The following is a 27,000-nucleotide window of genomic DNA, read 5'->3' as shown; positions in this document are numbered from 1 at the left end:
CATCTATGATGTCCGAGGAGCGAAAGTAGTAGCGAGTCCAATACCGGTTCTATCAACAATGCTTTTGTGCGAAAGTTTCACACTCAACTTCAGTTACCTTGAGCCGATTCAATCAGCTTTGTTTAAAGATGCAGATCTCACAATCGGCTCCAATCTGTCTGTGGTTGATTTTCGAACTCTCGAACAGTTGTGGAAGAAATAGCAGTTAGCCAAAACAGTGAAATAGTGACAGTTGACTGAAAAACAGCTGATGCAAATTCACGTCTAAAGACTGACCTGTACTTACAGAATTCTGCATTTTGAAGCGAGTTTCAAGTTTCAATATGTAACTGAAAAACCCTTCCACAATGCCACCGGATTTCATGTATGGCGCATTGTGTTAATACACATTGCATGATGAAAACCGAATGAAATTATATTCGTCCATCCAGTGCAATGGAATCAGAAGAAAATAATTGTATTGAACAACCGCTAATTTAAATGCTTTTTAATTAAGCTAATTTTCTGTGGTTCGTGGATTTCATCTATTTTGTGGTAAAAAATTTTGATCAATCAACAAATTCGTCAAATGGCGAATTCACTCAACCGCTATTTTTCATTTAAAAATTGATTTTGCTTTATTTGTGAGGACAGTCGCACATTCAAATCATTTCGATTTTTTAATAGTTACTAATTAAAGTCGATAGTCCACGTAAATAGTACGAAGAATATATTTAATTGAAGAAATCGGATTTTACTAGATTTTACGATCAAATGAGGAGTAACAGGCAAACATAGCTTGAGAGAAATTTTAATGGAATTAATTTTTGTCATTGAATGACGCTCAGTATGAACTCAACTAGAACCTGTTTGCCTGTTACTCCTCAATATATTTAATTACTCTGTTAGGGAAACACTGCAGTACTTTCATGTACTTTTTTGAAATGAGTTAATGAGCGATTACAGTTCAATGAGAGAAAAAAAAGTTGCAAAATTGAAAACGTGTAACTTCGGAAACTTACTCCATGATGGTAAGCTTTTTTGAGTGAACTCAATAACTTCGAACATTCTCATCGCATCTCCTAATATCTTCTAAATTATTGTGTAGTCGAAATCAATCATGCCATTACTATCTTATCACTTTCAAAGTCCACTTATCTGTGGCAACATAAACTGTAAAAGTAAGTAGCAATATTGTGGGCATGCAGTACACTTTTGTTCTATTGCTAAGTAATCATACCTGTGATGAACAGTGAGTCATAGAAAAATGAAATCATTTATCGCTGGATTATTTCTGATGGTAATTGCTGAAACAATTACTACGACATTGGCTGTAGCTGGAGGAACTACTGCAGCAGCCGGACAATTTCCTTATCAAGTGAGCCTTCGTAATACAGATTTTGGTCATATTTGCGGCGGCGTAATAGTTAGCCGAAATCTCGTAATCACTGCTGGTGCATGTACAGATCCAATAAGTCCTATAATTGATACGGTAGTCGCTGGTTCCTTGAAGCGAACGGAAGATGTTCTATGGCAACAAACAAGCGGCGTTAATCGTACAGTCGTTCATCCAGAATATGATGGCAGCACAATGGACAACGATCTGTCTTTGCTATTCTTAAGCGAACCGTTCGAGTTCAATGATAACGTTTCATCCATTGCATTACCATCAGTCGGTGTTGAAACTTATCCCAAATCGGTCATTCTATCCGGATGGGGAAACGTACAATACGGTGAGCCAATGTTTGAAGATCTGCAGTATGTGGAACTCGATACGTACAGCGATGCAAATTGTGAAGCAATTGTGGGACAGTACGTGAGACCAGAGATATTGTGCGTAGGCGGAGACGAGGGTGGTCGAGGCGGATGTCAAGGGGATGCAGGTTCTCCGTTAGTTACACATGGGGAGAACATTTACGTGTCAGCAGTTAGTTCACATTTTCCTTGCTCAGGCGATTGTATGTGGTGACGCTATCTATCCTATTGTGAAATGTGTTACTAACGGGTTGTGGTTTTAGGTTGCTCAATTCCAGGCCCGAATGGACAATGTACCGAACTGAGTTACTACGTCGAGTGGATTTTGAAACAGAGTGAATTATATGGAGGTGGTTTGGATTCTGGCGCGAGTGGATTAGTCCTGACTAGTGGGTTTTATTTAGTGTTAACTTTATCGTTAGTTTATGTTCGAGTAGTTTTAGTTTTGTAACAAAGACCATTTGCAGCTACCGGAACCAATCACTTCAAGCAAAAGTGCTTCGAGTTTTATACTATTTTATATGAAAACATTTTTCAATTTCTTTTACAATGCCAAAATTTGTTTGGTACACTGTCCAGATTCAGTACTCTATTTAGAGTACCACTCATGCTTGAAGTGCGTTGGTGGAACTAATAAATGTTTAGAATCCAGTTTTTTCAAAATAATTTACAGTGTGGAAGAAAATTCGTTAAGTTAAGACATATATGAATGAGAGATATATACGACATGTAGAAGAAAAACAGAGGCAAAAAAAACCTCAGTTGGTCACACTGATTTTCAGCTAGTATTCTTGGTATTCTTTGTTAAATTTCATAGTTAAATGAAGCTACGCTAGATGGCGCTAGATTGTCCCCATACAACAGTAGCTCAAAGTCAGTGTTACCAACACAGGTTTTTTTGTCCCACGAATATTCGACTTTGTCGTATATATCACTCTTTCATATATGGTTAAGAGATATGTCAATGAATTTATATACTGATAAAAGGTGAATATCGAACAAGAAATGTGAGATCAAAACCTCGCGAGATTTTTGACATTAGGCGAGATAAATCGGCAACGGTAGTGGATGACTATTTTCTCGCCTTCTTCGTTGTGAAATCGTTGTTTACGTATCTGTTGTGGACGATATATATTTTACATATTTTGTCAGGAACAAATCAAATGAAAAAATAACCTTTCAAAGACGTCACGTCATAACAGATAAATTCTGTATGTCATCTCTCAACCATTTTTCGTTTACTTCTTTTGTTTTAACATCTCTTCCATCGTACGGTAAAAACGAATTTTGACAGGGCGAAAACAACCGACCGTCATCCACAGCAATGAAAGTATAAACCAGGTATGGTCTGATCATACAAACCGGAGGACATAGCGATTTCATATACGGTGTTTAAGTAGATCGAGATGGAAAATCAACTCGGTGTCTGCTGTCATCGATAATACAAAAGAATCTGACAGAAGACCTTAGATGGAACAATAGGATGTTATTTCGCCATCTCTCTCACTTAAAGACTCTATAAAACAAACTCACCTCGCATGAGAGGTGAGTTTGTTTATATGAAATCGCTATGTCCTCCGCTGCATAGAAAGTAACCGTACAACCGTAACGGTAACTTAAACAAATTTGTTCGTTAAAACTTCAAAGTGAGAAATTTCTCTATTGAAAATTGCGATTGCTGCACCTGTCAATGAAAACTAGGATTTCATAGTATTTTACATGACTAGGGATAAAAAGATGAAAAGTAGAGTTTTCGTGTGAATTTTGTTTATCCGAGGCGAAGCCGATGTCAATAAACACACGAAAACGAGACTTTTCACTTTTATCCCGGGTTATGTAATGAATTTTACATGCTGAGGACGTCGAAAGACGTGCTTCAAACATGAAAAGTACGGTTTTCGACGCATGTAGCATGTAAAATAATATACATGTCTGAACTGTCAAGATTTGTGTTTCACCCGCCTTCGTAAGTGTCTTAACCTGTTCTTTCAGAACCTTGCATTTTACATATAAACTTCGCAGCTTCGCAGCCATTGACGCAATTGTGTGTCACCGCCTTCGTGATCAACTCAGAGTTGTCTTAACCTGATCTTTCAGAACCTTGATCCCTATAGCTGTTGCTTCAACAAATGTCGTAGCCTCCTGAACCAATCCTTATCTTTTGAATGTGGTACATGTGGTAATTTCACTTTTCATGTCTAATTGTTGGATCAGAAGGTAGATGGCGAAATCAGATTCGTTAAAATATTTGACAGATCGAAGAGAATTTCGTTGAGTGATTAGTTACAGAGAAAAACAAAAACAAAATAAAATTTAAGTGACAATAAGGTAATTTGTGTCTATCATCAACTCCAACAATTGTTATTTCTAATTTTAAATTGCATATAACCATCATTTCCGTTCAGACGTTCAATTGCCAAAGAAACAAAAATGGAATTGAAAGATTCCAGTGGCAGTGACGATGATAAATATGTGATTTTCAAACAAGATGATTTGTTTGCTGAAAGTTTCCCACTGATGAAGGAGATTCGAAGACAGGGCAAGCTTTGTGATGTAACGCTAAAGGTAAATCCATCAATCGCAATTGCAGGCACAGTGAAAATTGTTATGTACATTCCAATCAATTGAACATTGTCAGGTGGAAGATCAAAGTTTTTCGGCCCATCGCATTGTGTTGGCCAGTACAATTCCCTACTTTTATGCAATGTTTACCCATAACCTTGTCGAATCCCGAATAAAAGAAATTGAAATGAAGGAAATCGAACCACAGTAAGTAGATTGAATTGTCCTTCCAGTGTGACTTTGCATTCCAAATAAGTCAATCAGTGGAGGGTTTCTAGTCTTGCTGAAAAAAATTTGTTGCTCATCCTGACCAGAACCCTTTACCACCTTTGTCATTGGTCTCATTTCTAGAGAAAATTCTTTTTTTTTCGCAGAGCTCTCGAAAGTCTAATTAACTTTGCGTACGGCGGTGTTGTAAGGATTGACAATCAAAACGTTCAAGGTGAGCTCAACACTCAACTTACAACTTACGCGGCAATCTTACAAAATTTATTTATTTTTATAACAAAATCGTAAAAATAGGTCTAATGGTCGGAGCGTCGTTTCTTCAATTAAACAAAGTGCGGGATGCGTGTGCTGATTTTCTGATTTCAAGGTAAAATTGTTTGCATTTTCATTTTCATTTAATTATAGACGACAAAGTTGTTGGGTCTTTTGCATACTTGTCGTGTACTATAAAGAATGCGTACAGTGGGTGAGGAATAAAACACCGAACTGATGAACTATTTTCCGCACTCGGCAATCACCAGTTTTAATCGAGCTTTACTTTCGATGGCATGAATTGCGTCTCAGTGTTTTAATTGCAACAACTTACTAGAATAGTAGTTTGTATAACAAGTGGTTGAAACTAAATGAAAGTGTATGTGCGTCCAGACTCATATTATGTATATTAAACGACGTTAGCTGCTAACGGTTAGCGGTAGTTCGTTGATTTTGTATAGGTGTTGTGAGCTTTAAGCTAGCTATGAATCGTTGTACCAATTCTGAGCATTCAATCAGATCTCAGAATAATTCACATGATTCCCATGCACAATTCTCAAAAAGAAGCAGCGAAGTCTTATCACAAATCTCGTTGTAAGTTTTCGATTACGGACCGAATTACCTTGAAATCATTTTTTGTTTCAAAGACACAGTCGACATCAGTAAAATTTAGACAAAAATTTGTTTCAGCTGTTTTTCAGCTGGTCCACTCATACACACAAAACTGGTCATACGTATGCGTCTTTACACGGTTTTATCCCCATAGCGATGTCTTAAACACTTTTGTTTTGAGAGCGGACCAGTTGAAACAAATTCTTGAATAAATTTCACTGTCGTCGACTGTATTAAATTGCAAAATAACTTTGTTTGTAAGCAAATACTGTCAGCGGTTGAGTAATTCTGAAATTCTAAATTTTTTTTTCGCTTCTATCATATCTTACTCAATTGTTGTGTTATTTTGCCGCTTATCAGTTTGTAACCGAAATGCTTAGTCAGTAGAAGAATGTTTTCCCATTCATTCTTTGGTTCTAACATGTCTATTGTATTTGCCGGTTTCTTCTTTCATGACTTGTTTGGTAGATACCTTCAATTACAACTTTAATTAATTTGTTTCTGAGATTCAATCTGCTGTTGTTTTAATTACTTTTCGGCTTCTGAATAGAGTGGATCGATCAGTCCCAGGCCTCTCACACCTCCTTATTTCCTTATTTTTCCTTATTTTTATAAAAACCTCCTTATTCCTCCTTATTTTATTAAAAAATCCTTATTTTCCTTATTTTTTTCGCAAATTTCATCGACGGAAATGAAAATTAGGAAAAAAAATTCGCTGCGCGGCAAAGATAACAATTTTAATTATTTAACACAAAGAACTCTCATGGTACACTCGCTATGGAACAAGATGTGGGGACGGGTAGGTCGACAAAATGTTATTGCTGAAATCGATGGCAAATAGGTCACTGATAAAGAATAGTTTGGGAGATAAGCTTGATTTTTGGTCATTCTAGGGTTATGGGCATCCTGACCTCAAAAATTGTGTTTTTCACATATTTGACATCGCTTAGCGAAAGTAGTATAAATTCGTCAGAGTATTGTATTCTGCACAAAACAAGTCAATTCGCTGAAAATACAGGGTGGTCAGTACCAAAATCGATTTTTTTTATTTTTTGATAGATTTGAGTATTTATAATTCAGATGTCAACGGCTAATCGTTAGATAATTAATGACCGGTTTAACACATATTTTTGTGGTTCCACGCCGCCTCTCGGCTCGAGAGTCTCGAGTAGAACTATTTGATTTAACACATTGAAATTAATTGCGGCTTGCCAACTTTCGGCACCCTGGACTTTACTTAAATAGTCGAGGAATGCCTCCAAATAAATTTCTAAAAATCCAAAACTGAATTCTAGATTTTTAGAAATTTATTTGGAGGTATTCCACGACTGTTTAAGTAAAGTCCAGGGTGCCGAAAGTTGACAGGCCGCAATTATTTTGAATGTGTTAACATGTAAATCACCCTTAACATTGTCTCAGACATGCGTTTTATTTATAAACAATTCGGCTTATTTATTTAAACTTACTTCTTTCAAATTTATACTTTTATACTTTCACCAATTTATTATTTTTTCGAAATTCGAACAGCTTTTGCAGTTAACGAGATCAAAATCTAATCCAGCAAGTTTTTAAACTTGAGGGTGGGGTCAAGTAAGAATTCACGCCGTGGTACGTTTTAAATTTCAAAAATTTTGTCGCATAGAAAACTGATTGAAAACTGCCACCCTACAAAAACGATATGTACGTCAAAATAAACAGTGATGCGCTTTATTTTGAATTTTAAAGCGCACTTACAGTGATAATTGGTAAAGCTAAGCTTTGCTAAGAATCTAATTCAAGTTTTAAACTCGCCAGGGCCTATTTTAAGGAAATTAAATTTCCAAAAATTCTCAAATTTTTCCATTACTTTTCGTCATTTCATCTAAAAACACAACAGATTGCATCGTAAATGTTGTTTTTACTGCCGTTTTAGTTGTTTTTCATGTCTTTGAGCTTAACTGATTACTTCGGAATGAGATCTAACAGAAAACAAAATTTGGAAATTTTAAGAATTTTTGTGAAATTTGTGAAATTTTTAGGAATTTTTGGAAATTAAATTCCTTGAAACACGCCCAAAATATTCAAATTTTCATAGTGATAAAAGTGAATTTTACGATACAACTTCACAAAAACGATACGTCAAAATAAACAATGATGCGTTTTATTTTAAAGTTGAGGCGTACTTCCGATGTTAATTGCTGTATCTTAGAATAATTTCGATTTTTATCGAAAAATTTCTCCTCATTTTTCCTTAATTTCAACTAACAATTTCCTTATTTCTCCTTATTTTTGTGCTAAAACCTCCTTAATTCCTTAATAAGGAGTCCAAATTTATAAAGAGAGGCCTGATCAGTCCATATAAATTCTTTGGATTGGATGGCCGATCATACATGAGCGGGTAAACTCGTACTTCTTATTTATTAAAATTCAAACACGACACGATCAGTCGTAAGGTCACAGTTTAAAACCCATACCATATTGGTACACTTCCCAATATATTCTTCAGCTTTTTGAACCCAGGTCCTAGGGTAGTTCTGATGTATATATGTTGGCCGTCACGCATCGTAGAAAATGCACATCGGTGTCAAAATGAAGGTATTTAAACGGAACTGATGAGAGAAATTTGAAAATTCATTTTTTTATTAGAACGATTATCGTGCCAGAAGAGTCAAAATTTCGAATCTTCAAACTATCCACACAGGACAGATCTTTCAATAAAAATTGTGTTTATAAATTTCTCTCGTCATTCCGTTCCAATACCTTCATTTTTACACCAATTTTCTACGATGGGTGATAGTTGATACGTGGACTAAGCCTACCCTCAGGCTCAGTGCTCTCCTAACGCTGTAAAATAAAGGTGCCAGAAGAAACATGTTTTGTCTCGAGTAGTGTTTTGATATTTACAACTGTGGTCTCACGAGGTACTGATAGTGTTACTTGTATTCGACTAACCTTTCAGAAAGGAGAAAGAAAATTCTGTAAAAGAGCGAATTTCCAACCAAACTCTTACACATCGTCCCAGTCAATACTCTTTCTAGCAAACAATCCACATTTATTAAGGTGGTAAAGACGTTTTTGAAACTCTGCTACTTGTTTACGATTTGTCAGTCTGTTCACCTTAGGCCTTACGAAGAAGCAGAGTTTCTCAAACTTATTTTACACCGTAATTCGATTTTTTAAGAGAGTATTGTCCCAGTTATTGAACCGCCAGCTGCCCTTCTTCAGCGGCTCTTCACTCTGTGTCTGAGTAAACTATCAATCTATTGATTACGTCCGGAGAATAAACCATAATCATTGTACGTCACTACTGTTTTAATACTGTGATTGCCTATGTTTAGTCTCTACACACAATAATCAATAAGCAAACATAATTGTAATTTAACAAAAACTCTAAAATTTATCCAAATGTGGGCTTACACGATTCCCCATTGCACGAAACTCCAACTTCCACTTTGTCGATGCACGCCCCCAGCACCAATGTTCCTTTGCAAGGATTACATTTGCAACGGGATCGATATTTCCAACGGTACCAGCGTTTCTCGCATTTTCCACGTCCGGGACCGCCGCACGATGCTTCACATTGGGCTTGATTGCCCGGACAACCTTTGTCTGCTGCTTGAATTGATTGAAATAAGATTTAAGTCAATTGGATCGGTTAATGAAATTCTGTCCATTTTATACCGGAAGCTATCAGCAATGATGATATTAGAAGTATGAATAGAAGCGCAGTTCGTCTTTCCATTCTGTTTGATTTAACAAAAAAAAATCAATTTTTACGACCAGCTCGACAAACTATTGTAGATAAGCAGACGCTGTATAGTTGATGGAATTGCTTATTGATGTCTTATGTTCGCTAGTAATTTCAGCATGGATTTATATAGCAAAATGTTGTTCTTTCGTCGTCTTTGTTCCTTATCATTCTGTAAACATAGTCGGTTGCTCAACGATAAAACAGGGGAATCCTCTAAACTGTCGCGAATGAAAACATTTAAAAAATAATAATTAATCAATCGCTGTGACTCTGTGATTGCTTTCTAATATTTGCTTTGTCTTTCATTTATAGTAAAACCTCTGAGAGTCGCGGGAAATGTCAATATGTGCCTATAAATCACATTAAATTTAGCAACATTTTGAAGACATTTGTGATTGTGAGGCAAATACTGACATTTCCTGCAGCTCCTACAATTCATTCTTTCAGAATCAAAATCCAACTTTTACAACTTTTTCGCTTGCCAAAACAGGTTTCACTCTCACAACGTTCTGGGAATCCGACAATTTGCCGATTCGTTAGGATGTCCACATCTGGTTAGTGCCGCTGAAAAGTACATTCATCAGTATTTCTCGAAAGTAGCCCAATCAGACGAATTCACCGCTTTGGGTAATTCGAATAAACAACGTCTCTCATCCATCGCACACATTCAATTCCAAATTATTGTTACAGCGTTCGATGAACTCATTGACATCGTACGACGTGACGAACTGAATGTACCGACAGAAGAAAGTATTTTCGAAGCCTGCATGAAATGGATCAAATTCGACGAGACGCGGTCTTCGATGCTGCCGCAGGTTTTGGCCAAAGTGCGTTTACCGCTACTCACTCCACAATTTTTAGCCGATCGTGTTGCAACCGAGGACTTAATACGGACTTCGCACCAATGCCGCGATTTATTAGATGAAGCTAAGGACTTCCATTTGATGCCTGAGAGACGAGGCAAGTCTAAATATTTGAGTCGAGGGGAAAATTAATTTTTGCGATTAAATGGGAAGACCGCTCGGTTCAAAAGCAAGGTCTAATTGAATGTCGTTCACAGGATTGGTTCAAAGCTACCGCACAAAACCGCGATGTGGTGATTATGTAGTGGGTCAAATCTATGCTGTCGGTGGATTAACAAAAAACGGGGAATCCGTTAGTACGGTAGAAATTTACGATCCAGTCACCAAAGAATGGCGAATGGGTGAAGCCATGTCGATGTTGCGGTAATTGAACCGAAATTCATTTCCAAATGCCTGGCGGTCAGCACAATTGTTCAATTTTAGATCGCGAGTGGGGGTAGCAACTTTAAACGGTAAATTGTATGCTTTCGGCGGATTCAATGGCAGCGAAAGATTATCTACAGTGGAAGTATATGATCCCAAAGCAAAGGCTTGGTATCAAGGCAAAGCAATGCTGTGCAAACGTAGTGCTGTTGGTGTAAGTACAGTTTTTATTCCTTCGCTTATTGAGAGATTCTTACGAATTGTTATCCGACTTACAGGTTGCGTCACTGGACGATTACGTTTATGTTTGTGGTTGGTACATCCCAATAAATCCCAATAAATTCAGACTCTAAGCTAAAATTATCTGTTCGCAGGTGGATACGACGGAGTAACTAGTCTCTCTACAGTAGAATGTTATTGTCCGAAAACCGACAATTGGGTGACGGTAAGAGATTTGAATGAAGGACATTCTTTGCACGAACTTCCTTTCTCATCACATCTCGTTTGTAGGTCAAACCGATGATGAAATATCGATCAGCTGGTGGAGTGTCAGCGCTTGGTGGCTTTGTGTACGCGTTGGGAGGACACGATGGTTTATCAATATTCGATTCCGTTGAACGTAATTTTCATTTTTCTTCTTTCATTTTCTTGCGAATCAAGAAATCCAAAAAATTATTTACTTAGGCTACGATCCCGTAACGGATACCTGGACAAAAGTGGTTCCTATGCTGAATCGCCGGTGTCGACTTGGTGTAGCCACGTTGAATGGAAAATTATACGCATGCGGAGGTACGTACTAAAACGTTCCCCCCTAACATCCTTCGACAAATATTCAACTCACTCTCCCTCCGAAAAGGGTACGATGGCAATCAATTCTTACAATCCGTTGAAATGTACGATCCGAACAAAGATGCATGGAAATTGGTTGCACCGATGAACGTGAAGAGAAGTCGCGTTGCACTGTCGGCGAACATGGGCCGATTATACGCCATCGGCGGGTATGATGGTGAATCGAATCTGTCCACGGTCGAAGTATATGATCCGGAAACGGATTCGTGGACATTTATCGCATCGATGTTGTTCCATGGTGGCGGAGTTGGGGTGAGACAGTTTTTGATTGTTGGTAAATTTGGTTATGCGATTTTTTTCATTAAACATTTTGGCAGGCTGGCGTTATTCCAATGACATGAATTTAATGCACAGCGTAGACTGTTAAACGAGAGCCAGTGAATCGTTGAGCACGAAGCCAGCCATAGAACAAGATTATTCAATTACGCGATTTTGTACATTACTTCTTCAAATCAACACTGTCGCCGCAAAATGTAAACTTCTCTCTAGAAACACACTACGCTCTTGTAACATTATGATCTTTTAGGCTAATTTGCATTTATGTACCTTATAGATCGCTCTCGAACGATTATGTTGTTTGAGCAGATGATCTAAGTCATGTACAGTTTCACTTGATGTTGCCAATAAAGTTTAGTTAGTCCGTAAATCAGAAGCATTTTTTCATTAAAGTCACTTGGTCGATACGAGGTTCATGTGAATTACATTTGTGATAAAGAAATTTATCGAAGTTGTCCGATGCATGCTTGGAAATAACGTGAGCACTTAAAGCAGGCTACGTTACCGGGGAATTTTTTCGGGAGATCAAATTTAATTGTTGGTTTCCGGGAAATGGTCATTGATTCCTGCAAAGAATTTTTTTTTTCATTGGTGCACAGATGCTGATTGGAAAAAACTCATTGAACAAACAAAAGATTTTTGACTTCTTGACCGAGACCTGTTTTTCCATCAAAAGGATAAGAAAAACATTTCGCGAGACGAAACATATTTGTTCCTACTTTTTTTCAAGCGTTAGAACGGCCCTAACTATGGTTGGCCTAATGCATGTCTCGGATCGAATAAAATTAAATCGGTACCTCGGACCAACACCTCCATGGTCCTCGAGGACGAATTGAATTTAAAAATAAAAATTTTATTGAAAAATTCGTCTTGCCCTGGCAAGTCAAACTTTCGAATTTTGAACTCGTCCAGCACAAGACGCCTTTCCGTAAAATTTTTTGGGGTCTTTATTGATTTTTATAAATTTTTTAATGTTTAAATGTCTTACTGCAGCCCCGACAAATGAGTCATCACTTGACATGAGCGTTAAAAACTCATTTCCCGGGGGCTTAGCAAGTAAAATGCCTTACGGTTTTGTTTGGAATTCTTTATTTTGTGAGGGTTGCACCCCGACGTAATCTACTAATCATGCACCCAGAAAAATGTCAAAAATTTTCGGATTGTACATAAATTAGACTTTTTGGAATATACCACCTACAATTGTCTCTATCTATCCAGTGAGTCAATGACAATTTGTTCCAGAACAAAGCGACCGGAATGTAATGACATTGCTTCAGCTTGGTGTTCCAAATTCCAAAGTTCCAAAGTAATATTTGACTTGCTGTTACATTAAATCATGAACCGATGTGGGATGATGTAGAAATCCTCGAATTTGAATACTCCAAGAAGAAACGTTGTGTTTTGGAAATGATCCACATAAAGGGAGATCCCAAATTGCATCAACAAACAGAAAGAATCAATTTTTCTATCGACTGCATACAATAACGTCGAATGAGAATCATGGTGCGGTTGAATGAATTTTAACTGATTATTTCGATGCACTTTTGATATTTTTGGATATTATTAGTCAGCTCGGAGCCCTGAACAAGGTTCCACAAAAATTTTTGATGATTTTCATCCATACCGTCGGTGACAGTGGTGCATAGCCCATCCTGTCTACAGAGAGAGTGGTGGAAAATTGGTTATGGTTGCAATCGGTAGTGCCTGGTAATTCTAATAACAATTGTACAAAAAAAATTTACCATTAGTGCAAGGGAAGCCGGCAGAGACACGCTAAATTTAAAAAAAATTCAAACAGTCATACAGGCGTGGATACTTGAGGGATGGAGCTAATATATAGTTTTCTCAGTAAAGCAACAACTCCTCTACCAATGACCAAAAAATTATTTTTGGAGACAGTCTACGTAGAGGCACCTGAAACTCACTCTTTCAAATTTTTTTAAAATGGGTAATTCTGAAATGCTGGAAGTCTCAGCTGTCCATCGACACCACACTTGCAATGACTCATGTCAACAGTGCCGACATGTTGCGTGAATAAGTGAAATGTGTCCGTGCACCGTGGAATGCCATTAAATTAAAGTTTTGTTAGCCGTACGTTTGTGAACCGGATGGTAAAGCTTTTCTAGGAGTGGTTCTTTATGTTTTCAAAATTACTGATGTGAATTTGCCGATTGTTTTGTAGACAGTTTTTTTTCTGATTTTGTTAATGTTTTGACGAAGTGTTTCTTTCTGTAAGTTGATTTTGCTAACGTAGCGCGAGTAGCATTTTCCTAGCAGTTTTTGCTATTTTGTACGATTGTACAGGTACGCTGTGTTTCTTTATGCAGCTATGATTTGTGTTGTTATCAATGAATTATTTTTGTTACAGCACTGATGATGTTCTTGAATTTAATAATGAAATGTCTTTGAAATGGCTTTGCCGAGGAACTAATTCGAAAAAACTGGCTAGGCCCTTATCAATCAATTAAAACTAATTAGTGCATCCGACAACTGAAATACGACCTATTTTGCCATGATTTTTCATTAAGAAATGTCAGTTTTTCCCGAACTATATATCGTGCGGGAAAAAACTTCATTTCTTTACGATTTATAGTGCGGGGAAAGGAATTACATGAATTTTTCTATGACTATACGATTGATCAAATTTAATATGGTGAATGTGAAATGTGTATGTTTTCAAGTAAATTGATGTGTTTTGTCTATTTCAGTTGTCCGATGCACGAAACGTTGTTCGTACCTCGACAGGAAATGGATCTTTTCAGCACACGTCCTAATTTTCCTTACTCGCTTCGCTCGCACTTAGGACTGGTCGTCATTTCCTGTCTTGGTACGACAAATACAATAAAACGTCAATAAATTAAACTAGTTTTAGGGGACTAGGGACTAGCAAAATTAGTACAAGTAACCATTTCGAAAGTCGGTGTTAGTCCCGGTAACATTTTCTGGAAGTTAAGAGCCGTTAACCGTTGTTTGGTAGAATATTAACGCCCTGATAATGGTTAGTAAATTTGACCTGATGAAAACGAGGACGAAAATGATTAAAATAGTTGAAATTAAACAAGAACGGTTTTAACCTTAAAAGGCCAAAATACTAATTATTGTCACAGAATACAATTTTCATACCAGTTTCAAATAATAAAGCATTTATTTCCGAACGATGTCGTTTTGGTCTACTGTGAGTCAGCACGAATCCAAGTTATATGAAAATTATATTCTGTGATGACAGTAATTGGTAATATGTTTTGGCCTTTAGCTAATTAAAAATTCTCAAATTAATGGGCAATTAGTTTGGGCTGGGCCTGTTAGCATTAGGCATGGGTTGGTAATTTTTTGAAAAAAAAAAAAATGTTGGCATTGGCTGGGCATTTGATTTCGTATGTCCGCTCACCTCTAATCCGTCGCATGAATTTTCTGAACATTTTTTGTTCGATTTCTGGCCTCACACTGAGAAGTGAGTGGCGAGACCAAGTAGATGGAGAAGGTGTGGTGTTCCCGAACTTTAGTTGTCTGACATCCCAATAAACATTTAAACGAAGCAAATGATTGAAAAACACACTTTTTATTATAGTTTTCGGTATTAAAACAGTAGAAACAAGTTTCAAATTGTAACATTGTCTTATACAAAAAAAAAATTTGCAAAACAAAATTTAACAATTGAGAAAATTCGCATAAAAATATTTTTTGATTATAAAAAAATTGTTTTTTTTTCTTCTTTTCTTTTTGGTATATTATCAAGTTGTTCGTTCAATTTAGCATTCTCCATTCCCGTCAGAATGTCTTTCAGCTAATACACTTAACTCTTCAATCAAATAAATTTGCCTTGACAAATTTATTGTACATCCTTTATAATAGGCAGTGGCTAGCTTGTTGGCCAGGTTAATATCAAAGATAGTCAAATGTATCAACTCTGTCAAATACACCCTGACGGTTATCCAGCCTTTGTTGTTTAGTAGAGAGATTGATTATATTAGGTGTATTCTCGTCAGAGTTAAACGATACCGATAAATATACTAAAGGATTCACATTGTGTCGTAAAAGACACCGAATGCCAAATTTGTCCTTTCTTTTTCACCACGCCATTTTCTCACCTCAGATGAAACTTCGGGTAACGCGGAAAAGTTTTGTTTTCTATGGTGATTTGTGGCCCTCGCTACGCTTCAACCACAAGATGCACAACCTAGAAAAGCAACTATCCAATTTTCTTCCCTTGGAGAAGACATAACTGTTGTTCTTTAGTATATGGAACGGATAGAAAATTTTGACGAAATTTTGCATTCGGTGTCATTTACGTCGCTAATGTAGATCCGCAGTAACTCTTCGCTAAATTGGTATAAAAAAAAAACTGGCTACAATAATGAAATGTGAAATTCACCAGCGTCGTATGGTCTGACGAGAATCAAGCTTACGTAAAAAAATTGTTAAGAAATTGATTTTTTTTTGTTTCTTATTTTTCTTTGAAATTTTTATTCGTTTTGGTTAGCACAAATTTTAATAAATTTTTCTTTTACAAAAATGCATTCAATGGAACATTTATTTTTATATAAAATTTTGGTCGATTATGATGTCTCAGTACATACACTTTACCTATAAATATCAATATAAAAGCGAAAAATTGTTGTTGCCATTAGCGTTTAAGAAAAATCCGTTGGAGAATCGTTTTTCTCCCCCCGATTTAGAAATTGTGAGATAAAAATAAATTGAGGTTCAGTCTGTTACATACTTTGAGTGGATGAGATGATTTTATGTGATGAAACGTAAAGAAAAAGAAAAAAATTACAAATAGAAGCACTAAAACTTCAGTTCCATTACAACAAACGAAACCGAAATTCATTAAAATTAAGAGGAAGATATTTATCAGCACGAAGCACTAGTTTTGGTCATACAACAAAACATAAACGTATTATACGGATAAATACATAACACATCTACCATAAGCCGCTTGAGAATCCACCTGAAAATAACCGGAAAAATCTAGTTCAGTATACCAACGCACACATTCATTTTCGGAAAAAGTTTTTTTTTCTCTCTCTCTCTCTCTCTCGTTGTTTTTGTTTGTCGTTTTCTTTTCCGTTTATTATTTCGCACTCACCTGGTGGTACTCGTCCCTTCGACTGTGCTGGACGATCACTTTCAGCCGGTCCGGTGATGTTATTGGTTGGCTTCGGTGGCGCTGGACCATGACCATTGTCTGTAGCTGGTGCAGCTTCAGTGCCCTGAGCTGGCTGCTGCTGTTGCTGAACCAACACGTTCGGATCGACGGTGTTCATGCAGAAATTCAAATTCGATGAATTTTGCTGGTCGTATTTGGGTCTGGGCTGGGCAGCTTTCTGTTCGGGTTCACCGAAAATGTTCGAGTGACCACCGCCCGGTGGCTTCAGAACACGGCTGGAATTTTTATCGCTGCCCAAACCAATGTTGAATCCGGTGCTAGTCATTTTGAGAAGCGACGCTCTGAAATTAAGTTACAGTTACAGTTAATTGCTTGGTTACCGTTAGGTTTTTGTTCTAGTGTGTTTCGTTAAAAAAACAAAGCAAACAAAAAAATCGATTTTCTTCGTCGTCATTGTGAAAGGCGACCGATTACTCACTTTTATAAAATTCGATCTGTTGAATTGATTTCGATTACTTTTCTGGCTATTTTCGTTAGTTCAACAGCGGCTTGTTAGACAAATGTTTTATTTGTAACGGCTTTGAGTTAATTAATTAAATTTGAGCAAACGAAATTTATGTTCCCTTCAGAAAGATCGACTTTTCACCACACCTAAGAACAGTAAACTGAAATTTTAACAAAATTGTAACAGAATGAAATGTCAAATGTACGAACGAGGCCATGCTTACTTCAAAGCCGATGATAAGTCGTTTGCGATGGGCGGAATATTTAAAACAAAAATCCTTCATTTCCATATTTTGTAAAGCGTAATACTCTTTGCTCTGTGAATTTTTATGTTCTGCTGTGCGACAGTAGTAGTAAGTTTGCGTAATTCTGTAATAATAATTCATTCATACAACATACACAATTTTTCATACAAATAATGATGATGTGTTGTCACTATGGATGATATTTGACAACTAATACGGCCTTCAGCCTTCATCTTCACACATTTTTCGGTTCTTTGTACATACCAAGTATTTTTAGATCCTTATAGGTCCGTTTAACCGTATTCACTGTAAAAACGTTTTTTGACAGGCTGAAAACAACCTAGTGCCATTACTTCAACGGTTCAGTAAACATTTTGTTAACAGTATTTTTGGTTATGTCGTGGATGACGTTTTTACATCTCAAATAACCTTGGAACATACTTGGAGGTTTCTTCCTCTATAGGTATGGCCTAATGTCAAAATTTGTTTGGAACGCACCACACCTGGTTTGTATTTTCAATGAGGTTTGTTGCGAGGCTACATGAAACGTCGTGTTCTTTCGGCCAGTGAAAATTCGTGTTTATTCGAAACAATATTTTTTGAGCTAATAGGTTTGTTCCAAGTAACTGTAAACACGAATTTTGACTGAACGAATGAACACGACATCTACAGAGATCGGTTTTCATATAAATATTGATGAGGTTATGTCTCTAGGGATGAGATTTGACAGTAATTTGACAATTGGTATGGCCTTGGAACAGACCAATGCACTCCGTTGCAATGTTTTGCTGTTGTAGTGCTAAGGGCTCGATCATAAATTACGTAACGCAGAGAGAAGATGCATGTGGAAGTATGAGGCTTGCGTGATACGATCCATTCATTTATTTGGGAGATTCTCAAACACAGTGTTCATATACACTGACTTTAGCGTTATGCAATTCATGAGCCTAGCGGCTAAATTCTTTCAGGTTTGTTCCAAATAACTGGTCAAATTTAATCTTTCACTGGCCGATCGAGCACGACTTCATCCAGATCGGTTTTCATATGAATATTGATGAGATTATGACTCTATGGATGAAATTTGACAGTAATTGACGGTATGCCTAGGCTTCGAACGCAGGTTTGTTCCAAATAACTGTAAACCCGAACATTGACAACACGAAGGACAACGATTTCATCAACAGAGCTGAACATAACCTAAACGGTCAACAAATTTCTTTGTAAATTTTTCGTTACAATTTTCGTCAACTTGAAAGTTGAGGTTAAGTTGCCTTCTGTGGATGAAATTTGACATTTCGAAATGACCTTGGAACAAAATTTACAAAATAATTTATTGCCGTTTAGGTTATGCTCATCTCTGTGGATGAAATCGTCGTCGTTCGTGTTGTCAAAGTTCGGGTTTACAGTTATTTGGAACAAGCCTTTATATAGACTGTTATATGATCAGAGCGAGCGAACCGAATACTAGTTAATTATAACTTTGTTTGGGGTACTTGTGAAAATATTGCTTTCTCTTTCAACATGTTACGTTGAGGGCAAGAGGACTGAAGACTAGTCTATTATAAGTTGTCTTGGGGCACTTGTCAAAATATTTCTTTCTCTTTCATCATACTTTCATTACTATAGACTGGTATGATCAGAGCGAGAAAACCGAAGACTAGTTATTATAACTTGCCTTGGGGTACTTGTATTTGCTTCTCTTTCAACGTAGTATGTTGAGAGCGAGCGGACAGAAGACCAGTTTATTTTAACTTGCCTTGTGGTACTTGTCAAAATATCTTCTTCTCTTTCATCATAACACTCTATACAGTGTTTAAGGAGAGCGAAAACCACTTAAATTTAATTGGTCTCGGGGTCAGCTGTCAAATATTCATCAAGAAATTGAGAGTTGAGCATAGTTTAAATTTGTTTGCGATTTCTCTCATTTTGACGTGTGACCCCGAGACCAGTTTAATCAAAGTGGTCAAAAATCGCTCTCCTTAAACACTGTATAGAAGAAAGTCTTCTACAATATGTCTAGACATATGGATCATTGATAAACGAGACCTCTATTTTGAGCTGATTGAAGAAAAAAAAATACACAACCGACACACTGTCAATATTGTGACAACTAAAATAAAATTAAAAATTCGAAAAGATATAGAAGCAATTACCACAGCGTGTAATTTCTAGTCCTAAATACAAAATCACTTGAATTTATCTGTGTAGTTTTGTTATATTTAAATATTTGATTGATTAAGTTATTATCTACCCAGCAATACCGGTAACAGCTGTGAACCCAAAACAAGGGTACGTGTTATCAGGACCGGAAAATGTTCATGTCATTTCAAAAATTGTGAAATATTTTCTGGTCTCTCCAGATCCGAATTGAATTTCATTAAAATGTTCTCCCAATAATGGTGACAATGTCTACGAAATCCTCTTTTCAGTATGCCACGCCACGATGAGCTTCCACGTTTCACTCGATCGTTACGAGTAAACACAACACTTGAGCCACGACGAATTATCAAAAGTAGTTTAAAACGCGATGCCGTTAAACTGCAACTGAACCGATCAGCAAACAGCGGGTATTTGTCGTTTGGTTGACATATTTTTGTCTTAGAAGACATCGATCCGTTTCATGACTCTCTCCCTCATTTGCAGGAATCCAACGTGGAAGGATTTGAAATTGTTTCTGAAGAATCGAGAAAAAGGGACCGATGCAATCAAATGTCTCAATGAACTATGGTCGATGACCAGAGATCTGATCGGCCAGGAGGAGAATGCCGATATCGTGGACGATGCTGCACTGTTCCTGTTGAATCTTTTCCTGGACGTTAAAATAGCGTTGATGAGCCATTTGAGTGAAATGAAGAAAATCTTTGGCCCGGTGACCACTCAATCAGCGAACAAGATTTGCTTGCATGTCGGGAAAATTGGTCCATTGATTTCGTCCGACTGTAGGGAATACCTTCGAACAAAATCGAATGGAAAAGCTGAAAACGACGACGAAATGGTACCTGATTATTGGGGCAGTCACATCACTTGTGAACTGCCCGAGTTTGTTTCATCCGCCGACTTGATGATACTGCAAGAATTTCCAATCCAACCGCAGACATCGAGAGTGATTGACAATTTTTCGATGCAATTCAATATGCCCAGCGAAGCGGATAAACCAAAGTCGGAGTCGTTGAATCGAGCTTGGCTGTTAAAGCACGTCAATCCGGATTTACTTGATACACTTGTCGACGCATTGAAATCGTCTAAATCGAACGAGGAGCTGCAGAACGAAATTTTCGAGATCGTCGGCTTCGACAAGTTTGAGGTGATTCAACAGATTTTCGATAATCGGAAGAAAATCGTGCAAAAAATCGAAATCGAAGAACGAAAAAACAACCTGAAACTGAAAACCGCAAACAATGCACAAAAGCCCGTGATAGCTGCACAAGTTACAATCCAATCGGACAAGGAGAAACAACTGTTGAAGCAGGTCAGAAAGGATGAGAAAAAATTACGAAGTTTGATCAACGCACAGGAATCGGACGAAGAAAGTGAAGAGTGTCTGCTGGCAAAACTTCGGGTAGCCCATCAAGACAACTTATTGAAGAACGCCCAACGTGAGCCAATATTCAAGGATCGAGCGAAAGCTGAAATGAGAGCAATGCTGCAGCCACGCATCAAATACCCGTACGTGTTCGATTCGGAAAAAGAAGCTAAGGCACATGTTGGCTTCATATCCGGCGGTAAGCTTATGCTTCCGGACAATGTGAAGCGTACCGACAACCGAATGTTCGAAGAAGTGCATATTCCAGTGAACGAATCACCCGTTCTGGGCGTCGGAAACAATCGAGTGAGTATCAGCTCGCTAGACGATATCGGCCAGGTGGCGTTCCAGGGAACGGAACAGTTGAATCGAATTCAGAGTGTCGTGTATCCGGTGGCCTATCACAGCAACGAGAACATGCTGGTTTGCGCTCCGACCGGTGCAGGAAAGACGAATGTTGCGATGTTGTCGATTGTACATGCCATTCGAGCGCATACCGATCAGGGCGTTATCCATCGAGACCAATTCAAAATCATTTATGTCGCTCCAATGAAAGCTCTGGCTGCTGAAATGGTAGAGAATTTCGGGAAGCGATTGAAGCCACTGGGGATTTCCGTGCGAGAGTTAACTGGTGATATGTCGTTGACCAAAACCGAAATGCAACAAACTCAAATGTTGGTCACGACGCCGGAGAAGTGGGATGTAGTGACACGTAAAGGTGCTGGTGACGTTGCTTTGATATCATTGGTGAAATTGTTGATCATCGACGAAGTTCATTTGCTGCACGGCGATCGAGGTCCTGTAGTCGAAGCGCTAGTAGCTCGCACACTACGTCTCGTTGAGTCATCTCAAAGTATGATTCGTATCGTTGGCTTATCGGCTACACTTCCCAATTACATCGATGTTGCTCGCTTCCTGCGTGTCAATCCAATGGTTGGACTATTTTTCTTCGACTCTCGATTCAGACCCGTTCCTCTGGCACAAAATTTCATCGGCATCAAGTCGAATAAGCCACTGCAGCAATTGAGTGACATGACAACGGTGTGTTACGACAAATGTTTGGAAATGCTAAGAGATGGCCATCAGGTAATGGTATTTGTGCATGCAAGAAATGCTACCGTTCGTACGGCCACTGTTATGCGCGAAATGGCCCAGCAAAAAAATCATCTCGGCCTGTTCGTTCCCGATGAAAGTTCCGATTACGGTCTAGCACAACGAGCGATGTCGAAGAGTCGAAACAAGCAATTGATCGAACTGTTCCAATGTGGCTTGGGCATTCATCATGCAGGTATGTTGCGCAGTGACCGGATGTTGGTCGAAAAGTATTTTGCCGACGGATTTATCAGAGTGTTGGTGTGTACTGCCACTTTGGCCTGGGGTGTCAATCTTCCAGCCCATGCGGTCATCATCAAAGGAACAGAAATTTACAATTCAAAGCAGGGCAGTTTCGTTGACATTGGCATTTTGGACGTTCTGCAAATATTCGGTCGAGCTGGTCGGCCGCAGTATGACAAAAGTGGCGTCGGAACAATTATCACCACACACGATAAGCTGAACCATTATTTGTCGCTGTTGACCAATCAATTTCCCATCGAATCGAATTTCATTCAATGTCTGGCTGACAATTTGAACGCTGAAATTACTCTGGGCACCATAAGTAATGTGGACGAGGCGATCGAGTGGTTGAGCTACACGTATTTGTTCGTTCGCATGAGAATTAATCCGTTGGTCTACGGAATCGATTATGCTGAAGTGGAAGGAGATAGTACGTTGGAGAAGAAGAGACGTGAATTGATTAGAGCGGCTGCCATGAATTTGGACAAGGCAAAAATGATTCGGTTCAATGAACGTACTGGTGATATGAACGTTACTGATTTGGGTCGAACAGCATCCCATTTCTACATCAAATATGACACTGTTGAGGTATTCAATGAAACACTTAGGCCGGTGATGAACGAGGCCGATATAATATACATGATGTCGCTGGCACAAGAGTTTCAGCAGCTGAAGGTTCGTGATGAAGAGTTAACAGAGCTCGACGATCTGACTCACGATTATTGTGAGGTTACCGTCAAAGGTGGCAGCGAAAATGTCCACGGCAAAGTCAACATCCTGATGCAAACGTATTTGTCTCGCGGTCAGGTGCGATCATTTTCGTTGATCTCGGATATGTCGTACATTACGCAGAATGCTGTTCGAATAGCACGAGCCTTATTCACGATCGAACTGCGACGGAATAATCCAATTCTGTCGGGCCGGCTACTGATGATGAGCAAAATGTTTGAACGCCAGATGTGGGACTTTCAATCGCCCCTACGCCAGTTCCCAAACATTCCATTCGATGTGCTAGAAAAAATTGAAAATCGAGGACTCAGCATCTATGCACTGCGTGAAATGAGCGCCAAGGATATTGGCGAAATGCTTCGCAATCAGAAGTACGGCGGACTGGTAAAAAAATCAGCCGAAGAAGTTCCATTGATTGATATCGAAGCATCGTTGCATCCGATTACACGAACCGTACTCCGAATCCGAGTTACGATCACACCAAATTTCAAATGGAACGATCGAGTGCATGGCAAGACGTCCGAATCATTTTGGATTTGGATTGAAGATCCGGAAAGTAATTTCATTTACCACAGCGAATACTTCCAAATGACCCGCAAACAGACGCTACTGGAAGAACCCCATGAATTGGTACTGACGATACCATTGAAAGAGCCATTGCCACCACAGTACTACATCCGTGCCACATCGGATACATGGCTGGGCAGTACGTCATCTTTTCCGTTAAGCTTCAAACATCTGATTCTTCCGGAATTGCATCCACCTCACACTGAACTGTTACCGTTGATGCCATTGCCCGTAACGGTTCTGGAAGAGCCGTCATTCGAGATGCTGTATCCGTTCACACACTTCAATCCAATACAAACGCAGATCTTCCACTGCCTCTACCACACCGACAACAACGTTCTCCTGGGAGGTATGAGTGTCTATTTCTCGAATTTGTTGTATAAATTCCATTAACTTTCCCTCCAACAGCTCCCACTGGTTCCGGAAAGACAATAGCCGCTGAGATAGCAATGTTTCGAGTGTTCAAACAATATCCCAATCGTAAGGTCGTTTACATTGCACCACTGAAAGCATTGGTTCGCGAACGAATCGACGACTGGAAGGTACGTTTGGAGCGTCGATTGAACAAAAAAGTTGTCGAGCTGACGGGTGATGTTACTCCCGACGCCAGGGCGATTCGCGAAAGTCAAGTTATCGTTACCACACCGGAGAAATGGGATGGCATAAGTCGATCGTGGCAAACGCGAGATTACGTGAAAGACGTTGCACTAATTGTGATTGACGAAATTCACTTGTTGGGCGAAGACAGAGGTCCGGTGCTGGAGGTTATTGTATCTCGAACGAATTTCATTGCATCGCATACCAAGCGATCATTAAGAATTGTGGGATTATCGACGGCGTTGGCCAACGCTAGAGATCTGGCCAACTGGTTGGGCATTGAACAAATGGGTCTGTACAATTTCAAGCCTTCGGTGAGACCAGTGCCGTTATCTGTACACATCAACGGATTTCCCGGCAAACATTACTGTCCAAGAATGGCGACTATGAATCGACCAGGTTGGAAGAGCTTTGCTTTAGACTTAAAATTGTTACCCAACAACCGTTTCATTTCAGCGTATCAAGCGATCCGACAATATTCACCGTGTACGCCAGCACTGATATTCGTTTCATCTCGACGACAGACCCGTCTAACCGCACTGGATTTGATTGCCTTTCTGGCAGCCGAAGACAATCCGAAACAATTTTTGCATCTGCCGGAGAATGAACTCGATCAAATTTTGTCAAACATCAAGGACACCAATCTCAAATTGACGCTGGCATTCGGTATTGGTATGCATCATGCTGGTCTACAAGAACGGGATCGTAAGACTTGCGAAGAGTTGTTTTTGAATAGGAAAATTCAGATTTTAATTGCCACGGCTACGTTGGCATGGGGTGTTAATTTGCCGGTAAGATGGTCTTCGAGAAATTCAGCAGAGCCCAGACAGTGGTGACTCGACAGATATATTCTAATGTTTTTCTCCTCTACAGGCTCACTTGGTGATCATCAAAGGAACGGAATATTATGACGGCAAACTGAAACGCTACGTTGATATGCCCATCACCGATGTACTGCAAATGATGGGCCGTGCTGGACGTCCACAATTCGGCAATGAAGGCATTGCCGTAGTACTGGTGCACGATGTGAAAAAGAATTTCTACAAAAAATTCCTGTACGATCCATTCCCCGTCGAGTCGAGTCTACTGAATGTCCTCCCCGATCATTTGAATGCCGAAATTGTGGCGGGAACCGTACAAACGAAACAGGCCATTTTGGACTATCTAACGTGGACCTACTGCTTCCGAAGACTGCTGCGAAATCCAACGTATTACGATCTGACCAGCATCGAACCGGAAGATGTCAATAAATTTGTGTCGAATCTGGTGCAATCGGTTCTGGACGTGCTACTGGCAGCCGGTTGCATTCAAATGGACGTGGACGACCGTCACATTACACCAACGTCATTGGGATGCATATCGTCGTATTATTATCTGTCCCATCAGAGCATGAGACACTTTTCCGACACGCTACGCTACGACATGTCATTTGAGGAGATTCTACGAGCGATGTGTGATGCTTATGAATTTGATCAGCAGCCGGTCAGGCACAATGAGGATGTGCATAATGGGTATGTAATAATGAAGGTGTTGACTGATCGGCAGATTTAAAAATTTCCAACTTTTTTGGTAGCGAACTGGCCAAGCAATGTCGCATAAAAGTGGACCCGTTGACCTACGATTCACCACATACCAAGACATTTTTGTTGATGCAAGCACACTTTTCGCATCTACCGCTACCGAACTCCGACTACTTGACCGATACGAAATCTGTGTTGGATCAGGCGATCCGAGTGATTCAGGCTATGATTGATATATGCGCAGAGCAGGGATGGCTGGCGACCGTATTACGAATCCAACAACTATTGCAATGCATTGTTCAGGCTCGATGGCTCGACGATCCGGTGGTGATGACTTTGCCGAATGTCGAGCAGCAGAACGTACCGTGTTTCCAGGCATTGAAAATTAGGTAGGACCTAACGTCGAATTATTTCGTCAACGGTTTGATGTCTGCAATTGATCAATTTTCGTTCCCAGCTATCCAATTGTTACGCTTCCCGGTTTGAAGGATCAGTTCTCCAGAAACTATGAGAGTTTTGCCGGTCCACTGCGCACCGACTTTGAGGAGAACGAAATTGAAGCCATTTTCAAAGTGAGTTAATTCGCCAACTGAACTGTCGGTATGGTCAGCTAAAATCGAATGCCGAATTTCAGGTGTTATGTGATATGCCGACGATTCATGTCGAAATCAAAGTTCGTGGTCAATTCAAAGAGGAATTAGAAATCGAGCGACCCGTTAAGCAACCGATAAGTAAAGACGAGTGGATGCCTGTTCATGCCGGTCAGGAATATACACTACATGTAGCATTAACCAGATTGGGCATGCGCAATGTGAGCACCATTCATTGTCCGAAATTCCCGAAAGGCAAAGATGAAGGCTGGTTCCTGACGCTGGGCAATCAAAGTGACGGTGAACTGATCGCTTTGAAGCGGATTGGTTACAAGAGCAGTCGCAGTTTTCATCAGTTGACTTTTACGACACCGAAGCGAATTGGTAATTCACGATTGGGATGGGTCCAATGGACTCCAATGACTCGTTGAAAATTATTTATTTTTTTCATTTTCTTTCGCAATTAGGACGAGTCATTTACACTGTGTTTTTGTTGTCGGACGGATATTTGGGATTGGACCAGCAATACAACATACATTTGGATGTTATTGAACCGTGTCATGTTCCTGAAGATCGGATTTTCCTGCCGATGAAGTAATAGAATTTTCGCAAAATTTACTTTGCAGCCGCACAACGACTTGTTATGATTGAGATTAAATTTCGTTATTTTTACAAAGTTGTGTGTCTCTTTGATGGGCGGAGCTACATCTATAGTGGTTAATCCTAAGAACTGTGATATCATCAAGAAGCAATTGAAGTGAAAATTTTCTATTAAAGGATATAATTCATCGGTTCATCATAATCGTTGATG

The 27,000-nt window shown here is 39.0% G+C and overlaps 4 protein-coding genes and 1 long non-coding RNA gene across 6 annotated transcripts; 3 read left to right on the top strand and 2 right to left on the bottom strand.

Moving 5' to 3' along the window:
• Positions 1–1,164: 1,164 nt before the first annotated feature.
• Positions 1,165–2,226, top strand: LOC119076803 (trypsin-1-like). The gene is made up of 2 exons (XM_037183768.1): positions 1,165–1,937; positions 1,998–2,226. Exons 1-2 carry the CDS (start codon positions 1,247–1,249, stop codon positions 2,183–2,185), a joined length of 879 nt encoding a protein of 292 aa, XP_037039663.1. The 5' UTR covers positions 1,165–1,246; the 3' UTR covers positions 2,186–2,226.
• A 1,765-nt stretch (positions 2,227–3,991) lies between these two features.
• Positions 3,992–11,842, top strand: LOC119076801 (kelch-like protein 18). Its single transcript, XM_037183766.1, has 16 exons — positions 3,992–4,062; positions 4,140–4,299; positions 4,373–4,503; positions 4,671–4,738; positions 4,819–4,891; positions 9,609–9,745; positions 9,809–10,078; positions 10,179–10,344; positions 10,405–10,558; positions 10,623–10,656; positions 10,719–10,789; positions 10,855–10,963; positions 11,029–11,133; positions 11,201–11,445; positions 11,511–11,597; positions 11,641–11,842. Exons 2-15 carry the CDS (start codon positions 4,165–4,167, stop codon positions 11,532–11,534), a joined length of 1,722 nt encoding a protein of 573 aa, XP_037039661.1. The 5' UTR covers positions 3,992–4,062; positions 4,140–4,164; the 3' UTR covers positions 11,535–11,597; positions 11,641–11,842.
• Positions 8,661–9,232, bottom strand: LOC119076802. The gene is made up of 2 exons (XR_005087701.1): positions 9,049–9,232; positions 8,661–8,979 (listed from the first exon to the last, which is right to left on the bottom strand). It is a non-coding gene; the product is annotated as an uncharacterized LOC119076802 (long non-coding RNA).
• A 3,331-nt stretch (positions 11,843–15,173) lies between the features above and the next one.
• Positions 15,174–17,259, bottom strand: LOC119076800. 2 transcript variants are annotated; one of them, XM_037183765.1, is made up of 3 exons: positions 17,058–17,259; positions 16,559–16,934; positions 15,174–16,420 (listed from the first exon to the last, which is right to left on the bottom strand). In XM_037183765.1, exons 2-3 carry the CDS (start codon positions 16,902–16,904, stop codon positions 16,395–16,397), a joined length of 372 nt encoding a protein of 123 aa, XP_037039660.1. In that variant the 5' UTR covers positions 16,905–16,934; positions 17,058–17,259; the 3' UTR covers positions 15,174–16,394. The 2 variants fall into 2 exon arrangements, with proteins under 2 accessions (XP_037039660.1, XP_037039659.1); XM_037183764.1 differs by having other exon boundaries at positions 16,559–16,920; positions 17,058–17,257.
• A 2,131-nt stretch (positions 17,260–19,390) lies between these two features.
• LOC119076799 (activating signal cointegrator 1 complex subunit 3) lies at positions 19,391–26,865 on the top strand. Its single transcript, XM_037183763.1, has 10 exons — positions 19,391–19,617; positions 19,758–19,895; positions 19,972–23,831; positions 23,891–24,478; positions 24,536–24,870; positions 24,953–25,590; positions 25,653–25,988; positions 26,057–26,171; positions 26,234–26,573; positions 26,657–26,865. The coding sequence occupies exons 2-10, from the start codon at positions 19,759–19,761 to the stop codon at positions 26,785–26,787; spliced, it is 6,480 nt and encodes a 2,159-aa protein (XP_037039658.1). The 5' UTR covers positions 19,391–19,617; position 19,758; the 3' UTR covers positions 26,788–26,865.
• The last annotated feature ends 135 nt before the right edge of the window (positions 26,866–27,000 follow it).

Source organism: Bradysia coprophila, unplaced genomic scaffold (genome assembly GCF_014529535.1).
Source record: "Bradysia coprophila strain Holo2 unplaced genomic scaffold, BU_Bcop_v1 contig_232, whole genome shotgun sequence".
Taxonomy (NCBI): Eukaryota; Metazoa; Arthropoda; class Insecta; order Diptera; family Sciaridae; genus Bradysia; species Bradysia coprophila.
The sequence above is the reverse complement of the archived record's forward strand: the minus strand, read 5'-3'. Positions and strand labels throughout refer to the sequence as shown.